Below are 27798 nucleotides of genomic sequence, written 5' to 3'. Positions count from 1 at the left end.
TTATATTTTCCTGTGTGAGCCACTTATGAGTATGATTATAATAGCAGAAAGCTCATTCAGATGATGTGTGCTCATGAGAGGAGAGCCATATTACGTTTATGGATCGGCATTGAGTAGCAAAGGCCATTTGGGTTTGTGAATCAAGCAGCGTGGCATCAGATGTAGCCTGTACAGTCAGTGGCCCCTACTGAGTGTTCATGCATTTGGAGCTTATTAGAGAAATAGTTAAAGGGTTATTCACCCTTTTAAATAGTTTATTCACCTTAAAATAAAAATCAAGTCATAAATTACTCCTGGAGTTGTTCTAATTCCGTATGCTTTCTTTCTTTTGTGGACCGCAAAGGGAGAATTTTTAAAGGTGCTCTAAGCGATGTCACACGTTTTTTAGGCCAAACATTTTTTTGTCACATACAGCAAACATCTCCTCACTATCCGCTAGCTGCCTGTCCCCTGAACACACTATAAAAAACCACGGTCTCTGTTGACAGCCCAGGCTCCAAAAATGGCAAGAAAAACAAACTGGCCCAGCCTGGACCACGAAACATAACAAACAGTGTTCCAGCCAATAACCGACGAGAATGATTTGGGGGTGGGGTTTGGGGGTTAGTGCGCGTGCGCATGAAGGGGGGTGTGGGGAGTGGAGGAGAGAGAAGCATGAAGAGGGAAGTTAGCTAGAGGAGAGATGTCCTAGACAACGACAACGACTAACGTTAAAAAATGTTATTCTTGAGAATTTTTATATGGCCGACACGCGACCAAATAGACGACGTTCCGATGAACAAATAAAAAAGAATTGGGAAAAGGAGGAGGAACACGCAAAGTCCCAAATTTACATCAGAAAAGCGTTCAAAAGTTGGCGAGAACTCCGCCGGCAGAAGGGCTTCCAATCCGACATTTAGGTGGCTCTGTTTTTGCTGGACAGGTGGGTAAATCCAGTTTGATTTTTCTAAATGGTTCATGACTGTTTCAGGAAGCACGGAAGAAAGGGGGAGGGGACGGGATGAGGAGGAGGGAGGGTCGAGCTAGCCTCCGTTTTGTTTGACAATACTTTGAACGTCAACAAGAAGTGACGTCACCCAACATCGCTTTGAGCTCCTTTAAAAGGGTATGTCCTGCTCGCGTTCGTCCATATGGCAGTGAATAGCGACCAGCATCAAGCTTTTTAAAAAATACGCAAAAGAATCATAGATTGATCCCATGTGACACGTGTCGTATTTTGTTGTGGAGGAATACGACATAAAATTTACAATATGAAATTTAATGATAACCCTGGGGATGATTAGGAGACCATGATGGACAGAGGCCAAGGGGCAAATTTGGTCAGGATGCCGGGGTTAAACCCCTACTCTTTTTCCGAAGGACATCCTGGGATTTTTAATGACCACAGAGAGTCAGGACCTCGGTTTAACGTCTCATCTGTAGGACGGTGCTCTTTGACAGTATAGTGTCCCCGTCACTATACTGGGGTGTTAGGTCCCACACAGACCACAGGGTGAGCGCCCCCTGCTGGCCTCACTAACACCTCATCCAGCAGCAACCTGATTTTCCCAGGAGGTCTCCCATCCTGGTACTAACCAGGCTTAGCCCTGCTTAGCTTCAGTGGGCAACCAGTCTTGGGCTACAGGGTGATATGGCTGCTTCAGTGCACGACTACAGGACGTGTGTGTTTGTGTGACTTTGTGCAGTTCACATGATTGAGCACTATATGCTTATGCAGTGATATGATTTATGAGGATTTGAGCTACAGTGATGGACTAATGCAGGCAGTTTGGGTAATGGTTAACCATTGGTTGCTTTCTCAAACAATGTGTCCTAATCATGTGACATAATATCTGATCTGAGTTGCCTATAGCTTAAGAGCAACAGATTCACATGGTTTTTACATACATTTCATAGATGTTTTGTGTACAGAGATTCACATTAAAAAATTGACAGTTTCCCACCATAATAAAATATTGAGGCTTTTACTCCTTACAGTGAAGATATATACATAGTATTACCATTGTACTGTAAAAAAATTATAATTTAAAGTATAATATTAATATTACACACACTCTCTCATATATATACTGTATATGTGTGTGTAGCCTTAGATTACAATAGTTATTATTATTTAATATTTGTTTATTTTACAGTAAAATAGTAATCTTAAGTAATACATTGTTTTATTTTTAAATAATAAATATTAACATTAGTTTTTTAAATAATAATAATGCTAAAAATATTTAATATATTACTGATATTTTACATAGTATTATTGATATTGTTGATAATTATTTTTATTTACAGTATATTGTTACAATAGTTGTATTTCTCTTATTTTTAATTGTATACTACTACTACTATTATTATTCATTATTATTTTACAGTACAATAGACATCTTAAAATAATAACATTTCTGTTCTTTTAAATAATTATAATGCTAAAAAAAATTATTATTAATATTTTACATTATTATTGTTGTTGTTATTACTAAAACAACAGTGTGAATGCAAAGTTGACTGAGACAGTACACAACTGAAGTGAACTAAAGAGATTTTAAAATTCAGTACAGTGTTACTGTAATTACATTTTTGTTTTACTGTATTTCACTTTGTAGTTAACAACAAATCAACTTTTTATTGTAAAAGTTGATTTGTTATTCATCCTGGCTTTATAATATCCACCTAGTATGATGCTGACATAATGATCTACTGAGTTGGTGTGTTCCTGTAGACATGTGTGGTTATACTCTGATGATGTAGGTAAAGGAAATGAGGTATTCTAGCCAGAAACCTGGGCGGCACTAGTCTCAGGCCCAGACGACCGCCCGTGGACCATATGCAAAGTGTCCGTGACAGCCAATTAAAGTCATTTATACAGCAACAATCAGAAAGGGCAGCAAAAATTTCACAGAAAAATCTATTTTATGCCGTTTGTCAGAAGTGTGGCTTGTGAGAAAAGAGCTGCCTGGTTTAGCCTGGGTCTCTGTCTGTGGAGAGAACGAGTGAGAGAGAAACAAACGTTTCCTCTTCAAGATGTCCCTGAAGTGGACCCCTCGACTGCATCATGACATAATGGATTCGAAGTGTTTTAAGGTGTGTCGTTTCCCAGTTTGCTGTTCCTGTCATGTATTTTTGTTTGTCTGTGGTGCTGGAATCATTGCAGCGGAGACGCACTGATTTGTACACGGGAGGCTGGGTACAAGTGATGATCCCTAGATATCCTTCTATTGTTGAGCAAACTGCAGGTAGGATTTAGGAGGATAAGAACAAAGGGTTGATAACACACATCCTTTTACTATATTCTGGTTTCATTGATACTGTCTGAACGATTTAAAGGGAGATATCACCCACAAATGGTAACCTTGACATCATTTATTCACCCTCATGTTGTTACAAACCTGTATATTAAAATAACCATTTTCTATTTGAATAGATTTTAAAATGTAATTTATTCTTGTGATGGCAAAGCTGAATTTTCAGCATCATTACTCCAGTCTTCAGTGTCACATGATCCTTCAGGAATCATTATAATAGGCTGATTTGCTGCTCAAGAAACATTTCTTATATGAATGTTGAAAACAGTTGTGCCGCTTAATATTTTTGTGGAAACCATGATACATTTTTATTCAGAATTCTTTGATGAATAGAAAGTTTAAAAGAACAGCATGTATTTGAAATGGAAATCTTTTGTAATCTTATAAATGTCTTTACTGTCACTTTTGATTTATGCATCCTTGAGGAGTAAAAGTCATTTCATTGTATGTGTGACAGAAGTGGCCAAAACATTCCTTGCGTTTACCTTTTGGGTTTTATAGAAGAAAGAAAGTCATACAGGTTTGGAATGACATGAGGGTGAGTAAATGATGACAGAATTTTTTTTAATTCCTTTAACACTGTCATAACTTTGGACTCTCACAGTTTTACCTTAAGTGATATTAAATGTCGACACTTTTGTCTGCTTTGGCAATCCGATCATTCATTCCAAAGATTAATGAAGGTAAAATATCCAGCTTACAGGAGATCAAACACAGATTTCATGAAAACTGCCCACGCATATCCAGTCGGCCCCTCTCCAGGAATCTTCCTCACCGCTGTCCTCCTCATTGTTGCCAGATTCACTGCTGTGTGTCATTTCAGAGCAGAAGCATCGTGCTGAGACGGACAGCTTAAGTCACTGTCAGACACACACACACGTTTCCCTATTTCCCTCTTGCGTTCACACATACACACACATGCACAGATAGCGATGGAAGCACTGAGCCAGAGAGGCAGGGCCGGGCTGGCTCAATATCATCCTCCTAGTGATATGGAAATAAAGACCGGCCAAGCATGACAGCATTGGGCTTAGTGAGCTTGTGCCTACACACACGCGCGCACACAGGACATAAATACAGCTTTAACAGTAACACTCTCCGGCCTGTTTGGCGACAGGGTTGACGGAAGAAGACGGGTCGCTAGGCTACATGGTTCAGAGCTCCGCCGGTGCGCGAAGCATATGTGTCCGACAGGTCATCGGCATCTTTTATAAGGGATGATGGTCTAGTGCACTGGACTGTATCAGTCTAGGGTATACAATGAGCTCTGTTACATCATTCATCGCTTTAGTGCTGTAGATCAGCCGTTTTCAAACTTTTCGGCACCTGTATATGTGTAAACTGTGTGAGAAAAATTGCAAGTGTGATATTACAAAGGCAGAATGTTACCTAAATTATTATTATTTTTTAACTGTCATTGTACTAAAGCCGAAACAAATGATTACAAAATTATCTGCAAGATATGTATTTTGTATTGTTGACAGCATTTTTGTTGGTTCTAATTTTAGAGTAATATTAGCTGTTTAAATCTGATGGAAAATATTTTTAGCTTAACTGAAATTTATGTGCACAGTACTTCTCACAATAAATATTGTTCCAAAGTAATTTAACAGAGAATATTGCCTTGAAACCCCAGTGAGAAGCTAAAGCGACCGTGGTGAGGAGAAACTCCCTAGAAAGATCCACAACAGAAGCACAAATGCAAACTGTTCTTATATGAATTATGTATTTGTGTCGAAACGAAGCAGATATGAACATTACAGTTTTATTTTTACAAGACTTAATTTTTACTTTCAAAGTTTGAGATTTTCAATAGAATAAAAAGTACAGTTTTTAATCTTATTTATCAGATTTTTTAGAAAGCATGCATTAAATAAAAAATAAATAAACTGTACAAATCGGATAATATTTTTGTTAAACAGAGCAAGTTCAATTTGTCAGCCTATAAATTACATTTTGTAAAATCTTTTTTTCCTCTCTTAAAATGTGTTGTGTTATTTATTACTGTATCCCCATGGAAGCTTGTTTCCGCCACAGACTAAAACATTTTAAAAGATATTTGCGACTTTTTATCTCACAAATTGCGAGTTTACATCTGGCAATTCTGCCTTTAACACGCATTTGCGAGTTTATATCTTGCAATTCTGACATCTTTAGATAGTTTCAGCCCGACGCAGTTATCATTTTCACGTCCTGCGCCACGTTGTTTAAATAGCAAATGCATTTGCGCCCATTTGTGCGCCCATGGGTGTGCTGGTCTGAAAACGAGGTGTGTTCTGGCGCATTGTTGGCGCGTTGCTATTTTGAGGCAACTGAAATAGACTGCGCCATTGACCTACACAAACCTGGTCTAAAGTCAATGTTGCAGTATTTATTTATTTTAGTTTTTAAAGGGCGCATTAGTAATGTGCGCCTATAGGCGGGTGCACAACGCGCGTACATTCTGTTTATTACACACACATGAAGCAGCACACAAACATGCCAAATATTAAAAGTAAAAGGATTACAATGTAAAAGATTATTATTGTGTACATTAAGATATGGTGGAATCCGGCTTGTCCTGTAGATGGTGCGCTTTAACTTCACGCACGAGCAGATCCGTTTCCTCGCTAGAGAAGCGTCTTTCCGATTGCAAAATCCGCCATGTAAATTCTGCCATGGCGCGAGCGCAATGAAAGATGAGACTCTGATTGGTTTATAGCACGTTACGTCCAAAACACCAAAATACACCCATTACTCATTAAGAGAATAGGGACAACCCTTTTAGACGCCGACCATTTTTCACGTCGTTAAACTAGCAAAAGTGGATTCAGACATGCCCTAACTGCACTTGCGCTTTAGACCATGCGCTTAGAGGGCCCTATCTTGCACCCAGCGCAATTGACTTTGTACGCTGACGCATGTATCATTCCTATTTTGCACCCGCGCAAAGCGCGCTTTTCCCTCTACAGAAGCACGTCGCTAAACTAGGGAATGAACTTGCGCTCCCTGGGCGGTTCAGCGCAAAAAAGGAGGCGTGTTCCGGTGCAAACGTTCCTTCATGCTATTTTGCAGGTTTAGAAAACAATTGCGCCACTAACCAGGAAAAAATAGTTTAAAGTCAGTGGCGCGTTGCGCATGTTATTCATATGCTATTTTAAGGGCGCATGCTTGGCCATAATGAATGTAGCGTGTGCACAACGCGCATACACTTTGATTCTCTCATCTACACAGAAGCAGCAGTTTTCATTTTTGCAAATCATACATTATTATGATAGATAGATAGATAGATAGATAGATAGATAGATAGATAGATAGATAGACAATTTATTATAAAAGCATACATCTAGCTTACACATTTACCCAAATTATCATACACCTTTTTAACCGAAGTTAATTTGGGTGGGTTTCTCCATCCCCAACGTCCCTGACGAGAGCGTTGCTCTCCTTGGCTGTGAACCGCTCCTGGCGCGCGCCTGGCAAATCCGCCGTTATAATAGGAATCCGCTTTAGAGCAAAGCGCGTCTGCTCTTAAAGGGAATGTGAGATGACGCTCTGATTGGTTTATTTCACGTTACGCCCAAACCACACCTATGAATAATGAAGCTACTTCAGACCAACCCATTTTAGATTTGCGCCTGGCGCAAGAGTTATTTATTCCGCTGGGAAAATAGCAACAGCGCCAAGACCCGCCCACAAAGTTACTTGCGCTTTGCGCTTTGACACTTGCGTTTCAGATCGTTAAAATAGGGCCCAGAGTCTGTGTCAGAATTACGAGATATAAACATGCGATTCTGAGAAAAAAAATCAGAATTTTTAGCTTATTTCTCGCAATTGCGAGTTTATATCTCACAATTCTGACTTTATATCATGCAATTCTGACTTTATGTCTTGCAATTGCAAATTTATATCACGCAATTCTGAGAAAAAAAGTCAGAATTGTGATATAAAAAGTCGCAATTATCTTTTTTATTTTTTTATTCTGTGGCGGAAACAAGCTTCCATAGTATCCCACTTAATCCCAGGTTCAGGTTGCACCAGGACGATTAACCTTAAAAAATATTTTTTTTGTATCCGTTTAAGACAAAATGAGTGAATCTCTCAAAACCTTTTAAGAACATGTCTAGGTCATATTTCACCCCCAAATTAAAAAAGAGAGATGGGAAATGGTATTTTTCTTAAAGAAAATTTGCCCTATTTTAGGACATTTTTACGTGTGTGTGTGTGTGTGTGTGTGTGTATATATATATATATATATATATATATATATATATATATATATATATATATATATATATAAAAAAATTTTTTTTAAGTTGCAGTAAAGAGAATGGTATTTGCAGTATCTGTGTAAAAATGTCCTAAAATAGGGCAAATTTTCTTTAAGAAAATTACTATTTCCCATCTCTCTTTTTTAATTTGGGGGTGAAATACTACAGAACATATATATATATATATATAATGAATATTATTGGTATTGTTTATATTGGTGCTGTATTACAGTAATTAGAAATTGTATGGAAAATGTGCATAATAGTCATGAAAAAAAATTCCACAATGTAAAAAACCTAAGTGGTCTTAAAATAAGCTTCATTTATCAGTTCTATCCTTTCTTTTTTAAGAAAGAAAATTAAATGTGACCCGAGTATGTTTTCATGTAATTCACCCTGTATCAGGGTTGCCAGGTTTGTTTAACAAAACCATCCCAATTGCCATTCAAAACTCACCCAATCGTGTTCCAGGGGTAAAAATTGCATTCTGTGTGTCACATGTGTGTTGGTGTCAAAGGGCGTTTAATTGTGGAGGAACATAGACAAATTGAATTTAAAATGAGATGTGCGGCAGCAGCTGTCCAGCTAACTAACAGTGATGCGTGATCAAATGAAAACAGCAGACGGGGAGATGTCAGTCAGCGGCGTCTGCACCTGCTCTCTGGACACTTTCATCCAACACCATTTAATAAAGGAGATGGTGGCCACAAAATTATACATAAAATTTGACGCACAACAACAGCAGCACATGGATGTGTCACTTTTGATCGATTCTGGGTAGTTGATTGGGTGTGGTTGCTATATGGATGCTAGGGTGTTCTGGGTGGTTGCTAGAGTGTTCTGTAGTTGCTAGGGTGTTCTAGGTGGTTGCTAGAGTGTTCTGGGTTGCTCTGTGGTTGCTAGGGTGTTCTGGGTAGTTGATATTAGATGCTAGGGTGTTCTAGGTGGTTGCTAGAGTGTTCTGTAGTTGCTAGGGTGATATAGGTGGTTGCTAGAGAGCTCTGGGTGGTTTATCTGTGGTTGCTATGGTGTTCTGGGTAGTTGATAGGGTGTGGTTGCTATTTGGATGCTAGGGTGTTCTAGGTGGTTGCTAGCATGCTCTGTAGTTGCTAGGGTGTTATAGGTGGTTGCTATGTGGTTGCTAGAGTTTTTTGAGAGGTTGCTTTGTATTTTCTAGGGTGTTCTGGTTGGTTGCTTTGTGGTTGCTAGGGTGTTCTAGGTGGTTGCTAGATTGTTTTAGGTAGTTGCTCTGTGGTTGCTAGGGTGTTCTGGGTAGTTGCTAGGGTGTGGTTGCTATGTGGATGCTAAGGTGTTGTAGGTGGTTGCTAGGGTGTTGTAGGTAGTTGCTCTGTGGTTGCTAGGGTGTTCTGAGTAGTTGCTAGGGTGTGGTTGCTATGTGGATGCTAGGGTGTTCTATGTGGTTGCTAGAGTGTTATGGGTAGTTTCTAGGGTGTTATAGGTGGTTGCTATGTGGTTGCTAGGGTGTTCTGGGATGTGGCTGGGGTGTGGTTGCTATGTGGATGCTAAGGTGTTGTAGGTGGTTGCTAGGGTGTTGTAGGTAGTTGTTCTGTGGTTGCTAGGGTGTTCTGAGTAGTTGCTAGGGTGTGCTTGCTATGTGGATACTAGAGTGTTCTATGTGGTTGCTAGAGTGTTCTGGGTAGTTGCTAGGGTGTTATAGGTGATTGCTATGTGGTTGCTAGAGTTTTCTGAGAGGTTGCTTTGTAGTTGTGTTCTGGGGTATGGCTGGGGTGTGGTTGCTATGTGGATGCTAGAGTGTTCTGAGTAGTTGCTCTGTGGTTGCTAGGGTGTTCTGGGTAGTTGCTAGAGTGTAGTTGCTATGTGGATACTAGGGTGTTCTAGGTGGTTGCTAGAGTGTTCTGAGTAGTTGCTAGGGTGTTATAGGTGGTTGCTGGGGTGTGGTTGCTATGTGGATGCTAGGGTGTTCTATGTGGTTGCTAGAGTGTTATGGGTAGTTTCTAGGGTGTTATAGGTGGTTGATATGTGGTTGCTAGGGTGTTCTGGGATGTGGCTGGGGTGTGGTTGCTATGTGGATGCTAAGGTGTTGTAGGTGGTTGCTAGGGTGTTGTAGGTAGTTGCTCTGTGGTTGCTAGGGTGTTCTGAGTAGTTGCTAGGGTGTGGTTGCTATGTGGATACTAGAGTGTTCTAGGTGGTTGCTAGAGTGTTCTGGGTAGTTGCTAGGGTGTTATAGGTGATTGCTATGTGGTTGCTAGAGTTTTCTGAGAGGTTGCTTTGTAGTTGTGTTTTGGGTGATGGCTGGGGTGTGGTTGCTATGTGGATGCTGGGGTGTTGTAGGTGGTTGCTAGCGCATACGCGATTAATTAAAATTTTTGACGGTTATTTTCAGTATTGTTTTTTTCCGATTAGCAGTTGCAGCCCTAGAGCAGTGCAACAAGCAGTATGGTGAAATGCTATTCTGAACACAGCCTTACACTGTGTTCAATGCATCAAGGTTTTAATGACTATCCTTGGTTTACACCAAATTCAGGACATGGTTTCTTTTATGTGTTTAGTTTTACTCTTTTCACGTAATGAAAGAAACGGGAGTCAAACTCTCCACATATCATCCCATCATCAAGCAATAATGTGGTTTAGCACCAGTGGATCCAACAGCTCACTCATATTTGTCCGGCTTTCAGTTCTACACAGGCGGTTGGATTTTCATGCGAACATCATCCATCATGCAGCGACGGCTCTGGCGTCTCTCCTCCAGTCTGTCCACATGTTGACAGTTTAGCTCCATGCATCATGCACATGTGTATCTACACGCCTCCACATTGTCATGCTCATCTCTCTCTCCATCCCTGCCTCATATGTTCACTGCTTTTATTTCCTCCCACCCCATTGCCCCAGCCTTCCCTTCAGTCATCCATCCTGGTCCTCTCCTTCTTCTTCCTCTAAATTTATATAATTTTCTCCCATCTCACAGCACGTTGCTACATGGCGCATTAATATAGATTTATGTTGATGTGTGTCAGCTATTTTACAGTTTCAAATCTGACTCATTCAACCAGAAAGTTATCTGGAGTTATCTCAAATTTCAGAAACTTCGCCGGCTCAAATTTTTAATTTTGTTAAATTTTTTTCTGTAGAAATACAAACATCATGCAAGAAGAAAGCCAAAATATTAAATGTCATGAATGTTTAATGACTGATTAATCCATTAATTTGTAGAGGAGGTTAAAATGACAATTTTCACCTGAGATTTGGAGCCAAATTACAGGGGTGTAAAAATAACTTTAGAAAGATGACAGCTTCATTATTTTATTTTTACACTGAGATTGGTAGGTCTATTAGTAAAATCTGCTAACGGTGACAGTTCAAAAAAGGGAAAAAGCACTTCTTGTGCACTCAGAAAACAGTGGATTACTCAGTAAATATACATTTATGACATCTACTATTTTGGCTTTCTTCTTCATTAATGTATTTCTTTCACCAGAAAAAAAAAGAAGATAAAAATCAAAGATTTTATTCAAGAATTTGTTAAAATTCCAGCATGAATAACAATATATTGTGAAAAGTAGAGTGATATAAAATGAGGTGTACAGTGATATAAGGTTTGTGTCTGTGCTGTATACTGAAGTGGTGTCTGTTGGCATGCTGAGTGGCGGTGAGCTGTCAGGCCACATGAGTGTCAGGCCCACGAGCTGAGGAACATTTCATCTGTATCTTCAGTTCAGAGCAGGACACTCAAACATCTCTGAGGAAACAAACACAAATATGTACACTGATACAGTAAACACCTCATTAGTTTACTTCTACTATGACAGTTACAAATAACCTGCCTGACGGCCACAAAAACACACGGCCAGTTTTATATACTCTGTGTAATATGAATTAATCATAAACTACATTCATTGACTGTCATATACTTTAGTGATAGATTCTGGCCGTTTTGCAGTAGACTTTTTTTTAAGAAATACTTTTATTCAGCAAGGATACATTAAATTGATCACATCAACACAGTAAAGACCTTTATAAACTTACAAAAGATTTTTATTTCAAATAAATGCTGGTTGTTTTTTTTAACATTCTATTCATCAAAAATCTTGAAAAAAATATATGATGGTTTCCACAAATGATTAAGCAGCACAACTGTTTCCAACATTAATGATAATAAGACATATTTCTTGAACTACAAATCAGCATATTAGAATGATTTCTGAAGGATCATGTGACACTGAAGACTGGAGTAATGATGCTGAACTTTTTTTTACTATAGCACTTTTTTTTACTGCATTTTGATCACATAAATGCAGCCTTGGTGAACATAACAGACTTAAAAAACATTAAAACATCAGTAGTGTATTACATAACCTATAACCTTTTTAATAATGCAGTGAATTAGGTACTTTACTAATAATAAGCTATATTATATTTCTTTTAGGTACTTTACCTATAAAAGTTATTTTTATATTTATTATATTTCTTTATTTTTCTTTTTTCTTTGGAACGTGATGAACACAAAACCAGTTATTCATTTCAAATGATGAGATCGTCTCGTGGCCGTCCCATCTCAAACGCCGTTTGTTGTGTCCTGAACCAAAGAAACCCCCAAATTAGTAACGAAACCCAGTTTGTCAACTGGTTTTGGCTAAGTAATGCATGACACATGCATATTAAGTAGTCATGTGCTTAATGAGTGTCCACTGCTGTATGTTTTACATTTACAGTTGCGATTCCAGGGCTGTCCAGGACTACATCCAAAATCATGCTCTAGTCCTGGATGCACCTTTTCACCCTTACTGTGGTGTAGGTAAGGTGAACAGAGACCCTGTTACATGGATTCAATTAGACAGCAGGGCCAGATCGGGCCACTGAGCATGTCCAGGCGATCCCACTGCGGACTTAGAGGAGAAAGGGTTGTTGTAGAAGAAAGCAAAAACATCAGAATATTTCTAGATTTATCTGTAGTAAAGAAAGACCTGCTGAAAGAGCAACATCTGAGCAATAAAAAAGAAAAACGTTTCTCTGAGGAGCAACAGAAGACCGACCAAAAGGACAAAGTCTAGTGTCCAATGAAACATCTCAGTGATTTTTAACCACAAAAGCCAATGGGGATGTTTCTAGCCTTTTGTTAAAAATGTTGCTTTGATATTTTGGTCCAAAGACGAGAATGAATCCCCTATTCTATTGCAAACGCCCATGTGTTTAAAAGCTAGAATATTCTTTAAAAAAAACACAGCGCTTCCTCCCACACACATCCTCAACGCTTCTTCACCATCCACACAATTATCAGCACGATTTGCTGCTCTGAAGAGCGCTGGCTACTCTAATGATGCTCTGGTTTGTTCCTCTGTTTGTCTCACCCACTCTCTCTGACATTTGTTTCAGAGATGATATCGCCTTTCTGCTGTGTGGCCGAATTGCCAGTAATGATGATGATAATTGCAGACTGATTTACTCCCTTGAATTAATGATTGGTGGGTACTTGGAAGCATTACTTCAAAGTAAATGTCAGGAAAGCAACATTTGATAAGTGGCCAAATGTCCCTGGGACTTTCACGGCCTGGTTTCGGTATGTTTTTGGAGCAGTCTTTAAAAGGTGCTGACAGGCTCTGAAATTAACTTTGTCATACCAGCCAATGGCAGAATTGAGGTTTTTTTTGTTTTTTTGCTATGATAGTGAGATTCTGCTGTTCTTCTTGTACATTTGCACTGTTTTGGATTGATTGTTTGAATGCATTTGCTTACTGGATCATTGGACTGAAAACTTTTAAGTTTACCGGCTCATAACGTTCGGATTGCAAAGAAGCGAAATCAGGTTAAAGGGTTAGAATAGAAGTCGACCAAGATAGCCTCGTTGTTAGCGCGCCGACATATAGCGCAACTGCGCTTCCGGCGACACGAGTTTGATTCCCAGCGCAAGGTCCTTTGCCGATCCTGTTCCCCTCTCTCTCTACCCCATGCTTTCCTGTCAAAATCTCTACTATCCTATCCAATAAAGGCACAAAAAGGCCAAAAACAAAACTTTAGAAGAGATTAGAAATTTCCTCCTAGGGTTACAGGTGCTTGCGTCGTTGTAGATGCTCAGTTTGTTAAAATCCCGACTCTCAAGATCATCTATCTGTGTGATGTAAATTACGTTAATGACATAATTTTGCGTGCTTCATTAATTTATTTGCGGTAAATTATTTGAACACATTAAGGATTTTTAATTAATTGCATGTGTTAACATGTTAAATGGATATTTCACCGCTGGAAAGATGAATGTGTATTTAAATTGGGTCATTTATGTAGTAGAAATGTGAAATTATTTTAGAAGTTGGTGCCTTCTAGACTGAGAAAAGCCAGAAAATGTATTTTTGGCTCATGTGGATGAAAGACAACAACTCCCAGAATGCACTTGCTTCGCTGCCCTACGAGGCCACTCCCAAGCCATGCCTGCCGGTTACAGAGGGCAGTATCGGAAGAAATGATACAACTAGGCTACTAGTCGACTCGAAACTGAAAAGACGCCGTTTTATCGTGAGATCCCCCTATGGGCGGGTTGAAAACATGTGGAACTAGCTCCTACTACTGGCTGTAGTCTCTCGCCTCTGGCCAAAAAAGCATCCGATGACGCAAAATGACGATTTTTAGGTCATCTGAGGTTTTTTTTCAGACACACAATACAGAAATCTCTCGTCTCAGGGGGACATGAGGGAGGGAAGCACGGTCATTCGAAAATACTACCGGGTTTCTACTGATACAAAGCTTAATGCTAATCGGTGAAGTATCCCTTTAACCTTGACAGCCCTAGCCTATAATAAGCCAGGGGTGGTGAACTCCGGTCCTGGAGAGCTATAGTCCTGCAGAGTTTAGCTCCAAACCTGATAAAAACTCCCCTGCCTGTAGCTTTCTAGGTCTTGTCCACACTTGGCCTTCAGTCCACACTTTCGCGTTGTAGTGTGAACTGTCAAAACAGAGGTATTTAAAAACGATGACGTAAGTTTAGTCATGTGGCACATATTGTACCAATAGATATCATGTTTATACCGTTATTGTGAATGTTATGTGCTTCACTTTCACACAGTTGCTAAAATATGTTACTTTGCACACTCTTCATATCACAGTCCTGCAAAGATGACAGACAATTTAATCACAAGTACTGTCCTGAGGCAATACATGTTTTAGACCAAACATATGATGACTGAGGGTGACCTGGACGCATCAGTGAATGGCGAGATATTTTGCTAAATAAAATGATCCTGTCAGAAGAATTGCGAGATAACTTTATTATTTATTTTTCCGTCTGTATCATCTCTGTGAGCTTTTGTGAGGTTTTACCCATGCGCAGTAAGGTGAATTTAGTGTTTACAAGCGGTTTCCAAAAGTCTCTCATCCACACTGAAACGGAAACGCTAGTGTGGACGGAGAGCGTTTTTAAACGAAAATGCTGTTTTCAAATGTATCCGGATACATGTAGATGAAGAGACTTTTTGTCTAGAAGTTTTTGCAAACGTCGCCAGAAGCTGAGAAGAGCTTGATCTAACATCAGAACACTGTTATCTCAAAGCTCCTATCTGTCAGACACTAAAAGCACAAACTGAGTTAATAGCAGCCATGCGTTGATGTTGTTTTGTTATTGTTTTGTAGAGAGATTTAGTGCTCAGATTTCGATGGAAATGATGCTAGGCGTGTCACGTGTGCATGTGATTCAGGCCTCAATTAAAGCCTGGAATTGAGATGAAAGGGCTAGTTCAGCAAAACCATTTACTCTGCTTCATTTTTTTTTCAAATCTATATCATTCTTTAGTGGAAAATGTTTTCCAGTTGTTGTTTTTTTTATAGGGCTTATATACATTTTAATTTGTAAAATTAGTACCTGAGGTTGATGATCAATATTTTCTTGAAGGTTTAGTGCCTCCTTCACCGACCATTTGTTGAATTATTGTAAATATTTCTAATTGCATGTTTTCTATCTTTAAGGGTTTCAGACTATTTTGTGTCTCTATCATTCTTTCAGTGTTAAGCATTTAAAAAATTGCACTGTCATAATGTCTGGCTTGTTCTGTGTGTTTTTGTGCACAACACAGGTTATAAATAATCACCCAGCTGGCCATCTCCTGTCACCCAGAGAGGCTTACGTCAATCTAGACCCAGACTGTATTTTGTACCTGATGTAATTGTCATGGTACAATATATTCACATTCCTGTAGGTCACTTTGGTAAGAAACCACCCGCCAAGAAAATGAATATGAATGCAAATGCAATCGTTTTGTGTTGCTTTTAGTCTAATGTTGACCTTAGTATCACAATAGAACCCCTGAAACACTCTCTCGAAGGTTATAACAACCTAAGCAGAGTGCGCTAATTAAAATCTGATGCTTACACAATCTCCATCCAACCCTGCGGGAGACATTAATGCAGTGAAAGCTGGGATAACCTCCTGATCTTCCACCAATGGAAGGAGTTTAGATATGAAAACCTTAAGTAATAAAGGCTGCATCTCTTCCAAGTTGCCCTACAGATACTCGTTCATGGTTATGTAAAAATCCACAGGAAACCTTGGATATTGCATAATTGATATAGTGGGAGGAAACTTATAGGGACTTGGGATGTGCAGCTAAATATGTGTCTTGGAAAGTCTGAAAGGAACATTGTCAGTGGGCTATATGTAAGAATTTTCATGTATTAATCGCTTTTTGTATTGCAAATGTGTGAACAGCTTGTAAAGAAACGTACAAAAAAAATGAGACCTTCCCCAACTTCCTGTAGGTTGTCTACAAAAACCTGTAGACTGATTTTTATGTGAAGGACTCCCGGTTTCGCCAGGGAAATCCAAAGGATGTGACATTTACGTGCGCTCCTGAGAAGCTCTCTTCTGTACAATGACATATGAAATGAATGCTTATGAAATGAATGCTTATACAATGTTCAGGACAATGCCGAATGAACCATTCTGTACTGTAATGTCATAATTTGTCATGCAAAGAAAAGCGATTAATTCAAACCATAGTCTCACTGTTAGGTGTCTGGTTGCAGGAACAAGGAAACTGGATCTCTATACAGCAGTCTTTATTAATCATAAACTTTAAACTTACAGAAATGCTCAGGAGATTAGGAAACACAGGACAGAACAACCAGGTCAAAATCAACGACGACAGACAACTAGGCAGCACAAGACTCGGACTTAAATACACAGGTGATAGGGAGGAAATAATTAGACTGATTAACAAGATAATGAAAGACACACAGCTGAACCAAATTAACTAATGAAGACTGTGGTCATGGAAACAAGGAGTGGCGGGAAACTGAACAAAATGAACACAGAAGGAAGTCTAAAAACAAACAGACATGTAACACTCATAGCCAGATCTAGGGAACGTTTACACGACAACGATATGCTTAAAACGAAGAAGTTTTTCCTTTGAGTTTTCCGCGTACAGACGACATCATTGTCAAAACAATCCCCATTCTCACGGATCCGCGAAAACGACTAAAATACCTGTATTCTGCTGCCAGGCCACATTGCAATGATCAAATGCTTTCTTATCTGCCGCTTTCTCACCGCTGTCATTTTTGTGTTGTGTGTTTATTTTGTTATTGAGAGGAAAGCACGCAGCACATAACGTCGCTCTCAGCCATGTGGACGGTGGCGGGATGTTCGCTGTATTTCCAACTTTTTACTTCTAAGCGAATTTTGCTATGAGTATATTGGGGCCTTGAATCACATTCAGTCTCTTGCACATTGAGTGTGAGCATGAGCAATTTGTTGCTGGCTGCAGTTCACTTAACGGCCACCGGTGTCACTAATAACAAGGGTTTCTGAATTCTACACACAGTATCCCCTTTAATGTAGCCTGGTTAAAACCAGACCATTCTCAGTAGTAACTGAGTTAGGGTCTGGCAAAGCTCCTTTAATAACTCATTTCCAAAGAGGCGTCACCAACGGACGTCGCTCAAATGCCTCTGGGCGCAATTGGATAGACCTAAAACTCCTAAAACCAATCAGAGCGATCGTCATGTGTAAAGCCATATGCTGCGTCCCAATTCGCCTGTTACACTACGCCATAAAAGTATTTACTCTTTTTGTGAAGAAAATGTATTTGTTTTTGAATGTGTAGCAAAAAAGTAGGCAACTTTGGGACATGCTACTTTGTCATCTTTATCGGACTTTATCTGTCGCGTGCATCCCGTCATGTAAACTGCCGTCAATCATCTTGTCACAGTTAAAATCCTCTATTAAATCTAATTTAATTTCCTACCGTTTCGGAGAGAAATGTAGTAGCACGTTCATCTGCCAGTGGGTCTTTCATGGAGACTGTCCTCATGTGTTTGCAATTTGAATATAATAATGCATTTAAAAGTTGATGCGCTTCACCAACGGACGTCGCTCAAATGCCTCAATTGGATAGGCTAGACCTAAAACCAATCAGAGCGATCGTCATGTGTAAAGCCCGCCTCAACGTTTCTGATTGGTGCCGCGATTTCTCGGCATGGGGAAATGGCCTTGAATGAGCTCTTTGCCAGACTTACTTGCAGAGCAAATCTAAATTTGCCGGAAGTTGTCTGGGTTTTCCCAGGCTACCTTTAATGCACACTCTTGGTAAAATAATTTATATTTGTATGTTTTTCGAAAAAATAGCTAATGAGGCAATGTTTTATGTTTGTATATTTGTTTTTCTATTGTGATGTATATCTGAGTGAAACTGCTTCTCGAACGAGAAAAATGTAGGGTGGATTTTGTGAAAAACATTTTCATAAATAATTTGTGATGAAATCAAGTTATATTTTTTATTATCCTGATTAATTCAGGTTGCAAACTCTTAAAGGGACAGCTCAGTCAAAAATGAAAAGTCTGTCAGCATTTAAATCATCATTCAAAGTGTTTTTCTCCATGCAAAAAAAACCACATAAAAGTCAGTGGGGACCAAAACAACATTAGATCTCATTAACTTCCATTGTTTGGAGGAAAATATAAGTTTGGAAAAACATCAGGAAGAGTCAATGAGAAAACTCTTTTTTTTCTGTGTGAATTTTTCTGTGTGAAAGGATCCAGATAAAGTTAACTACATGTAGGACTGATTGATCTGAGACTTTTGAACGATTTTCTGTCATGTCACTCTGAACATAAGGAGATGCAGCTTTTATGGTCACTTTTAACCCCTCGGACACTGACCGTGCCGTACCAGTCATCGTTACAGGAAGAGGAAATTACTCTTGCAGGATTTCTCTTACGGAGACAAATTCAGACAGGGTGTTGAAGAAATGATGACTGTCGCTGTCTTCTGTGTATGTGTTTATGGGTGAGTGGATCATCACTCTTCAGACGGTGTGTCTGTCTTCCCCTCCATGAGTCTGCCTGTCACTCTCGAGCCAGCGATGAGCCATATCTCCCAGCATTCCACACACCAAGTGCTCTTGCCATCTCTCCAGCCGTTGCCGTGCCAACAGCACTTGTTTCTTCTCCCTTTCTTTCCCCGGGGACAAAAAGTCAAAGGCGGCTATCCGTCTCCCCCCTCTGGCAGCCATATAACTACAAACTCATCATAGGTCTATTAGTGCTGGACTCTTTCAGTCCCACTGTGACTTGTAATAACCGGAGGGGCGCCATTACTGTTAGCACACATTTGGTCACCGATTTTTCTATATAGTGTGTCAGTAGGGTTGAAAATCAAGAACTGGTTCTTTTTAAGAGCCGATTTCAGTTTAAAAAAGAAATGGTTCTTGAATGTGTACACTTATCATTTTAAAGGAACATTTCTCGCATTCATTTGGGAATGAATTGTATGCTTGAGTCTCATTTTTTATAATTAATGAAGCATGATCGTACTGAATCGAAGGTCATTATTTTATGATCACATCCAGCTAAAAAAATCAAACTATAACCATTAGTGTATTGTGTTTTTTAAGGCTCGTGACACTCACTGTAATTCAGTGTAATTTCGGACTGGTTTGTTATGACAGAATCTAGTTACAGCTACACATTCAGAACTGAGTTTTGTTGATAGATAGATAGATAGATAGATAGATAGATAGATAGATAGATAGATAGATAGATAGATAGATAGATAGATAGATAGATAGATAGATAGATAGATAGATAGATAGATAGATAGATAGCACAAAACATACTCAACAATAAAAGAAAGGAAATTAGGAACTAAAATACACCATGATGATCGTGAATGGGTGTCCATGACAACAGATTAGTGGCGGGAAAAGGTCAGGAGAACAAATTAACACAGGAAAACAGGTGACCAAACATAATACTGTGTTTTATACCTATGTTTGTTGAAGCAATTCACTCTAGGTTTTGTTTAGTATAGTTAGGGCCAATTGCTTCCTCAAAAGCACCAAAAAGATCATTCATTAAGTCATCATGGACTCGGTAAGTTCATTGAAAACCATTAAGAAATGATTAGGCCCTAAGTGAAATTGGAATATGTAATAGAATCATTAAATTCATTACAATTCCCATCCTTAAAGAGTCCGAATGGGAGTCCCATCAGGATGATTTTCAGACTCCATCCATCCACTGCTGTTTTCTCTTCAAAATTCATATGTTAGACTCTTTTGCTATAATTATAATCTTGTTTGTGCTTTGGCTTTCTTTTGATCTGAAAATTCTTTAACAGCAAAAACACCGTTTTATCTCACTGTTTCCCATCCTTTTATCTCCTCGCTGTTCTAAACTGAGTAAATACTGAATGTAATGCTTTATAGTATGTCTACTTGCCTCACAGCACCTTCTTTGTTGTGTCTTTTCCTCATACACTTAATCTCAGTTATAACATTGTTGGCTTCACTTTCTTTTCACTCCATTTTCTTGTTCTTGCCTTTATTATTGATTCCAAATCTCCACAGAACTGTAATGTTCTTGTATTACAAATATGAATTTATTACAATTACAAATTTTATTACATATTTTAGCTTCCCAGTGAGGACAAATGTCTGACAGTACCTCAATGTGGCATCACTCAGGCTCTGTTCCAAAACCTAGTGAGCAGCCTTGCTGTCTACTACCTACATAGGCTACAAGTGAAATGAAACCTCATCAGTGAGTGATTTGGGACACTATATATGCAGAGAGATTGCTGTTAGCTTTTTGCTAAGCTAATGGCACAGTTCTCTAAGCATTTTTTTTTTTTTTCATTTGATTAATCTTTTTAGAAATGCTTTTTGTATTTATTGAATTATGTTCAATATGTCTGTCATTTAACCCACCGTTAAACAGCTTAATAGTCCTTGAGCAAGATGTTTAAGAACTCATCCAAAAAAAAAATCTGGTGTACGATAATGCAATATTAGTGATACATACAAAGGGTCATATTTGTGATACATACAAAAGTTTAGGGTCATTTTTTTTTTAAAGAAAATTAATACATTTATTCAGTAAAGAATATAAATTGTTAAATTGATTAAAAGTGCCAGTAAAGTATTTTACATTGTTTGTTGAGCTTTCTATTCATCAAAGAATAAAAAAAAATAAAAAAAAAGTGTCTCTATTTCCATGCAAATATTAAGCAGCACAAGGGTTTTCAATATTGATGATAATAAATGTTTCTCGAGCAGCAAATCAGAATATTAGAATGATTTCTGAAGGATCATGTGACAGAAATGATGATGCTGAAAATAAATTACATTTTAATATATACTAAAATAGAGAAAAGTTATTTTAAATTGTAATAATATTTCACAATATTACAGTTTTTACTGTATTTTTCATCAAATAGCCTTCAGCCTTGATGAGCATAAGATACTTATTTACCCCAAACTTTAGAAAGGAAGTGTATCCTGCTTGCAATACATTTTATTTGAATTCATATAATAAAAATATTTGCTAATTTTGAATGGCTGTCATGGTGGTGTTGTTACAGCCTCTACCAGCACGGTCTAACAAGGCAACGTTTCTCAGCTGAACTTTAGCAAAGTCAAGCAATGGACAGCTTACAGGTGCAAATGAAGTAGTAAGATAGGAGAAAGTATTTTAACATACATGCTATAAAAGATGACACTTTTCTCTTGTGGTTCTTCCTCAGATCTAATAAACCCGGCAGCAGCCCCAAAGGTCAGACCCCAGATGAAGGCAACCGCCGGACAGACGCGAACTCTTCCGTCTCAGACCTGGCCAACTCCGTCACGAGTGATCTGGTGATGGTAATGTGAACCTGTGGCTGTGGACTGTTTTCTTTTTGTTTTGCCTCTCTAAAGTAGCACTAGATTTGATGGGAATCCTTTAAACACAGGGATGCATTGTGTGTAATTGGTGCGCTCCGTTACTGCAGTCAGTCACACAGACAGACAGATGTGTCAAAGGCAACTTACCTCTAAAAAGCCAGTAATTAGAACTGGTACAATGTGCTGAAGGAACCGCGGATGACGGCCTTCACAGGGTCCGTGTGTCATTACGTGGGTGGTAAGGCGTTTTTAAAGAGAAGTGATGAGGGCTAATGATGGTGCTTCCTCTTTAAGAGGGCGCCTCTCGCAGCTTTGAGTCCCACTGGGGGGGATCCAGGCATCGGGGCATGGCGTGTCAAATTAAGCCCAACTTTCAGCCAAGGTCCTGACACGGATGGGAGTTCATTAATTCGATATGCCGCTGCTTGTCAGACCACTTTAAGTGATGGATTACTAAGGTGTTTGTAAAGACCACAAGCTGGTCCCTAACTTTTCGCCCTTCACCACATATTAATGTTAGAATATCACAACTCGTTGGAAAGTATCCCGCCATAATTTTTGTCTCAATGTTTTGTTAATCATGTTTAGGCGGCAGGTAGTCCGTTACATTACTGATTCAAACCAATAGCTACTAACTAACATAAGTATTGTGAAGCACGACTCAGTTGATTTTGATTGAGCGCGTTAGCATGCTGTTAATCTAATTCTGTGATACTCTCATAAGCAAACAAATACATAACACAAATATTGAATTTACAATTAGAAATATCTTTATACATGTTTTTGTATTTAAACTTGATAACTAGTGAGATTGTGAGTGATTATGAATGATTGTATAAAATAACTGGTTCTTAAAAGTCATGAATACATGACAATGATGTTTTTTTCTTCGTACAAACATTGTCAAATTGATCCCCTTTCACATCTGCAACAATGACTAAAAACGATGTATTATGCATGCCAGGCCAGTAGTTGGCGATGTCACTTTATAAAGAAACAATACGTACCGCTGAGCACGTAATATGTTTGCGCCTGATGTCACCGTTTTCACAAATTCACGTTTTTGTAGTGTCAAAAACTTGCACTTTGAAACCTGTTTTCAAAAGTTTGCGTTTTCAGGCCTCCAAAACACTGTTGTCATGTAAATAAACAGCCAAAATGCATAAAACGTTTTATGTTTTTAGTTGAAAATGATGTAATGTAAACGGCCCCTTAATCTTATTTTACTATTATTTCTATACTAGTATTTATTAATATTTTGAATTAGCTTTTATTTTTATATTTTCAGTTTAGTTTTTTATATATATATTTTCAGGTTAGTAATTTTGGTATGTGCATTTGTTTTATTAGTTTTTCTTTTTTAATATATTTAGTTTTAGTGTTTTCTGGACTTGCAAGGCAACATTTCTAACAGTTCTATATTTAAGGTTTTCATCTAATATTTTCATTGTATTTTATTTCAGATTTATGACATTATTTTTAATAGTTCTATTTTTAGTTTGAGTTAACAGAAACAAGATTTAACAATACTTTAATTAACAATAACAAGACAGCCAGCGAACACTAATATTTATAATCTATTTTGTTTCAACTTATCGAATTGCACTGGTTGTGCTTTTTTTTTCCATACAGTCAGTAAAAACACAATAGTTGGTGGTGTTAATAATTTTTTTGTATTATTTTGTCTTTTATTCCATCGTGAATATATATTTTCTTTTACTGTGCTTCTAGATACAGTTATGGTGCATGACACACTGTAATAATGATTTAACGTAAAGCGATTTAAAGCAGCCGTTTAATGACAATTTTGTCCACTTTGGTTTGTAAGTTGTCCCCAGGATCTGAGGAAGAGGAACACGAAGGACCCGTGTGCGAGAAGTTGGGACGCATCCAGTTCAGCGTGGGATACAGTTTTCAGGACTCCACACTAACAGTAAAAATCCTGAAGGGTCAGGATCTTCCTGCGAAAGACTTTTCTGGAACTTCAGACCCATTTGTCAAACTCTACCTTCTGCCAGACAAGAAGCACAAACTTGAGACCAAGGTCAAAAGAAAGAACCTCAACCCTCATTGGAACGAGACCTTCCTATTTGAAGGTCAGTTTGTTTTTACATCTCACTACATTATTATGTATTTTGAATTCCTTGTCTTTATGTAATTTAAAGGTGGTTTTCCTCATGTAGCCAGACTTTTGACTCGGCATAAAAACTAAATTCACATCACAGCTAAATGTTGCCCAAGTCTGTTTAAATATATTGTGAAAAGCCTAAACATCTGAAGTTTTCAATTAAAATTCAACCCATACTGTTCAAAAGATGTTTTCATGTTTTTTGAAAATGTTTTGAACATTCTCTTATGCTCACCAAGGCTGCATTTATTTAATCAAAAATACAGTAAAAACAGTAATATTGTGAAATATTATTACAATTGGCTGGTTAGCATTGACTTGTTAGACCCTGCTGTAACAACACCACCATGACAGCTAATCATAATTAGCAAGTATTTTTATTATATTCATTTAAAATCTTCTAAAATAAAATGTATTGCAAGCAAATATACACTACCATTCTAAAGTTTAGGGCGAGTAAGAATTTGTAAATGTTTTTGAAAGAAGTATCGTATGCTCACCAAGACAGCATTTATTTGATCAAAAATACTGTAATATTGTGAAATATTATTACAAATTAAAATAACTGTTTTCGATTTGAATATATTTTAAAATGGAATTTATTTCTGTGAAGAAATAAATCATTACTCCAGTCTTCAGTGTCACATGATCCTTCAGAAATCATTCTCTGATTTGCTGCTCAAGAAAAAATGATTATCATTTTCACGTTTTCCATTGGGTTTGCAACAATTACCTCAAACAAATGTGTTAAACTAAATTAAATAAATGATAGTTTAGATATTAGTTCTTCCTCGCAATTGTTTCCCAGCGCAAATAAAAGGCTCTCCAGTGTTGTATGCAGTATGCATCAGATGGTCAATGAACACCCTGGAGCCGGTCCACAGTATTTTTGGACCCCATTGTGAGCTGTAAATAATTTTGGCTAAAATTATCCCCCTCTCATTTCTCTCACAGGGTTCCCATTTGAGAAGGTGGTGCAACGCACATTGTACCTGCAAGTGCTAGATTATGACCGTTTTAGCAGAAATGACCCTATAGGGGAGGTGTCCATCCCCCTGAACAAGATGGATCTGGCCCACATGCAGACCCTCTGGAAGGAGCTGAAACCCTGCAGCGATGGAAGTGTGAGTAGATCAGTGTGTCTCTGTACTCAGTTACCTTTCAAGCATTATGAAATTTGAAGAGCTTTTGCAGAGTTCTGCACGGGCAGAAGGAAGGAGCCAAAGACACCAATGCAGGAACAACAGATGCCAATAATAGTCAAGGAAAAGCAGAGATGAAGTGACAGAATGGGGTCGGCTAGGGAGTAGGGAAAGGGACAATACAACATTAATTGTGCAGTGGGTTGATTATGATGTGCAGAGCTTGTCATGCCTCAAGTAATGACATGCTGGGTGCTGTCAAACGTTTTAGCCCTTTTACACAAGAACAAAAGGGGCACAAATGAGTCTTTGAAGTTCTCCTGAAAGAGTTTTCTGACATGGGGCGTCCAAAAGATCACCCACAGATTCATTGATTCCGGTGTGAAAAGTCCATCGCCTGTGATGTAGTTAGTGTTTGAAACTGCAGGGTTCCGACTACAACTTCATAGTTCATAGAAATGGTCCTGCCGTGTGACAAATCCGTTGTTATAAGTACAAATATTTCACTCGATTGGTATGAGGTGAATAGAACTTAGTAGGGGAGAGCGGGGCACAAAGTAACGCTTTTTGACTTTCTCAGTTTGTGTAAATCTACTTATGGTTCAGAGTATTTATTTTTTCCCACATTTATTTCCCACAATTATGTGTTTTTGTTTTATTAATACAGTATATACTTTTTTCTTGATATACCCCGAAATAATGGAAGTGAAATGTGACAACATGCCCCATAGGTGGGGTACATTGTAACATGTGTGGGGCACATTGTAACATAACATATGACAGCTTAAAATGTTATCTGATCTAATAAAAAAAAATACAAAACAAACTAAAATATTTTCTAAATAAAATACAATTAAAAAAAGTTTTCATATAAAAAATGACAATTTTTAATAATTAAATATAAACTCATTTTTGAATTTTGACTACGAACACATGAAAACACAGCTATACAACATAGTTCAAAACAAATAAATAATTAGTAATTTCTGAACATTGACTCTCAGTCTTTATTCACCTTTTTCTCAGGTTTTCTCAATAAAATTAATAAAAGTATAGAATATAATAGCATATTTCTAATAGGGGCACATTGTAACGCAGTGTTACAACATGCCCCGCCTGCACAACTGGGATTTAAACCCTGCTAGTGTCTTCTGCTAGTTAGCGAAACATTAAAGAACTATCTCAACTGTTAAATAACATCTTGGAGATTAAAATAATATCAGATTTGTCTTATTTTAAATAAACACAAAAAATAGAGATGAAAAATTAACTTGAGTAAGAAATTTACTTTTGCTATGGTTTAATAAATGTCTATGGATATCTTCCAAAAAAAAGAATAATTTTGGCGGATTTTTTTTTTCTATATAGTGTTGATATGGCAATTAGTAAATACACAAAGTTTCGTCATCCAAGCATGTGCGGAAGTATTTAAAACAAGCGTGTTACAACTAGCCCCGTGTTACGTTGTGCCCCGTGCTCCCCTAATAGGCAATATATGGTTCAGATTATTAATCAGCTGATATATGATGATTTTTAGGGGTTTTTTCAGCCAAAGCTTGACCAAATATCACAGTGCACATTTTCATTTTTTTTTGTGTAAAAAAAAAAAAAACGTAATTTAAGCTACTGAGTGTCTGATTTGCATTTGCATTCATTAACTTGTACAGTATATGTGTATATGGTCTATTCCCACGAATGGGTGTCAGATACAATTTTAAAAAAAAAACTTTTTTTTTTTTTTTTCTACTGAATCTAATAATACATATATTTAACTATTCAAAATATGTTTTGGTCCATCTCAGGTAACTTTATTTAATTTTTACAAGGTTTTTAAGTGGAAGATGGATGCATTTTTCTCAGTCCTGTTACCAAAACTAATCTGACTGTCATGTCTTTTAATAACATTAAACATAAACATATATTTATTTATTATTATATATTTATTATTTATTCTAACAGGACAGGTAGACACAAAAAGAGATGGTAACAGAAATTATAAATCTGAGACACGCAATACGTTGTGTGAAATAGATATATGATATATGAAATAGATGTAATGAGTGGAATAACAACCAGAACACGAATTAAATATCCTATGAAATATACATTATTATGAATAATTAAATATATTTAATATGGTGTTTACAGTATACCATATAAATGTAATTAAATTACATTTATATGGTATACCATATAGTGTGAGATATACAATAATGTTAAATAAAAATGTAAATTAGATAATAAATTATTGAAAAAATACTTTTAAAAATTACAAAAATGAAAAGAGGTTTGGGTTTGCCTGGTTATTTCACATAAAAAAATTGGGACCTCATATGAACCATCCGCTTGCGTGACCAATGAACCGGTCCGGTACTGACCTTACTGTGTTCATTTCTTCAGGGGAGTCGAGGAGACCTCCTTTTGTCTTTGTGTTACAATCCCACTGCCAACACCATCACTGTGAGCATCGTCAAGGCACGCAATCTCAAAGCCATGGACATCGGGGGAACATCCGGTATGAACATACACCCAAAAAACCTCATAGATGAATCATAAATATAACCATATAGCTCAGCTGCTAGAATATGAAACTAGCATCACTACCATCATGTGTTAAATTCTCACAGGACACACTGTATATGTGTTTACCTTGAATGCACTGGAAGTTATTCTGCAAAGCATCTGCTAAGTGAATAAATGCAAATATAATATAGTTATATTCTGTGCATGTGGGATTTCTGTGGAAATTAAGTGTCCTTGTCAAGATGCCGTCTGCACAATAATTATCTCGAATGAAATTTAGAATTCATCACAGGAATTCTGATTCCCTGGACGCAACTCACTGTGGACTGTTT

The 27798-nt window shown here is 37.8% G+C and overlaps 1 protein-coding gene across 1 annotated transcript in view; it reads left to right on the top strand.

Moving 5' to 3' along the window:
- The window catches only part of syt7b (synaptotagmin VIIb), a 138134-nt gene that overhangs the window by 102359 nt on the left and 7977 nt on the right, over positions 1-27798 (top strand). Inside the window, exons 7-10 of the mRNA XM_084110062.1 lie at positions 21535-21652; positions 23502-23769; positions 24756-24925; positions 27344-27458. Coding sequence (XP_083966188.1) covers positions 21535-21652; positions 23502-23769; positions 24756-24925; positions 27344-27458 — 671 coding nt within the window. The remainder of the gene's footprint in view (positions 1-21534; positions 21653-23501; positions 23770-24755; positions 24926-27343; positions 27459-27798) is intronic.

This window comes from Abramis brama (assembly GCF_963993115.1).
Source record: "Abramis brama genome assembly, chromosome: 3".
Lineage (NCBI taxonomy): Eukaryota > Metazoa > Chordata > Actinopteri > Cypriniformes > Leuciscidae > Abramis > Abramis brama.
This window is presented reverse-complemented; position numbering and strand designations above follow the sequence as displayed.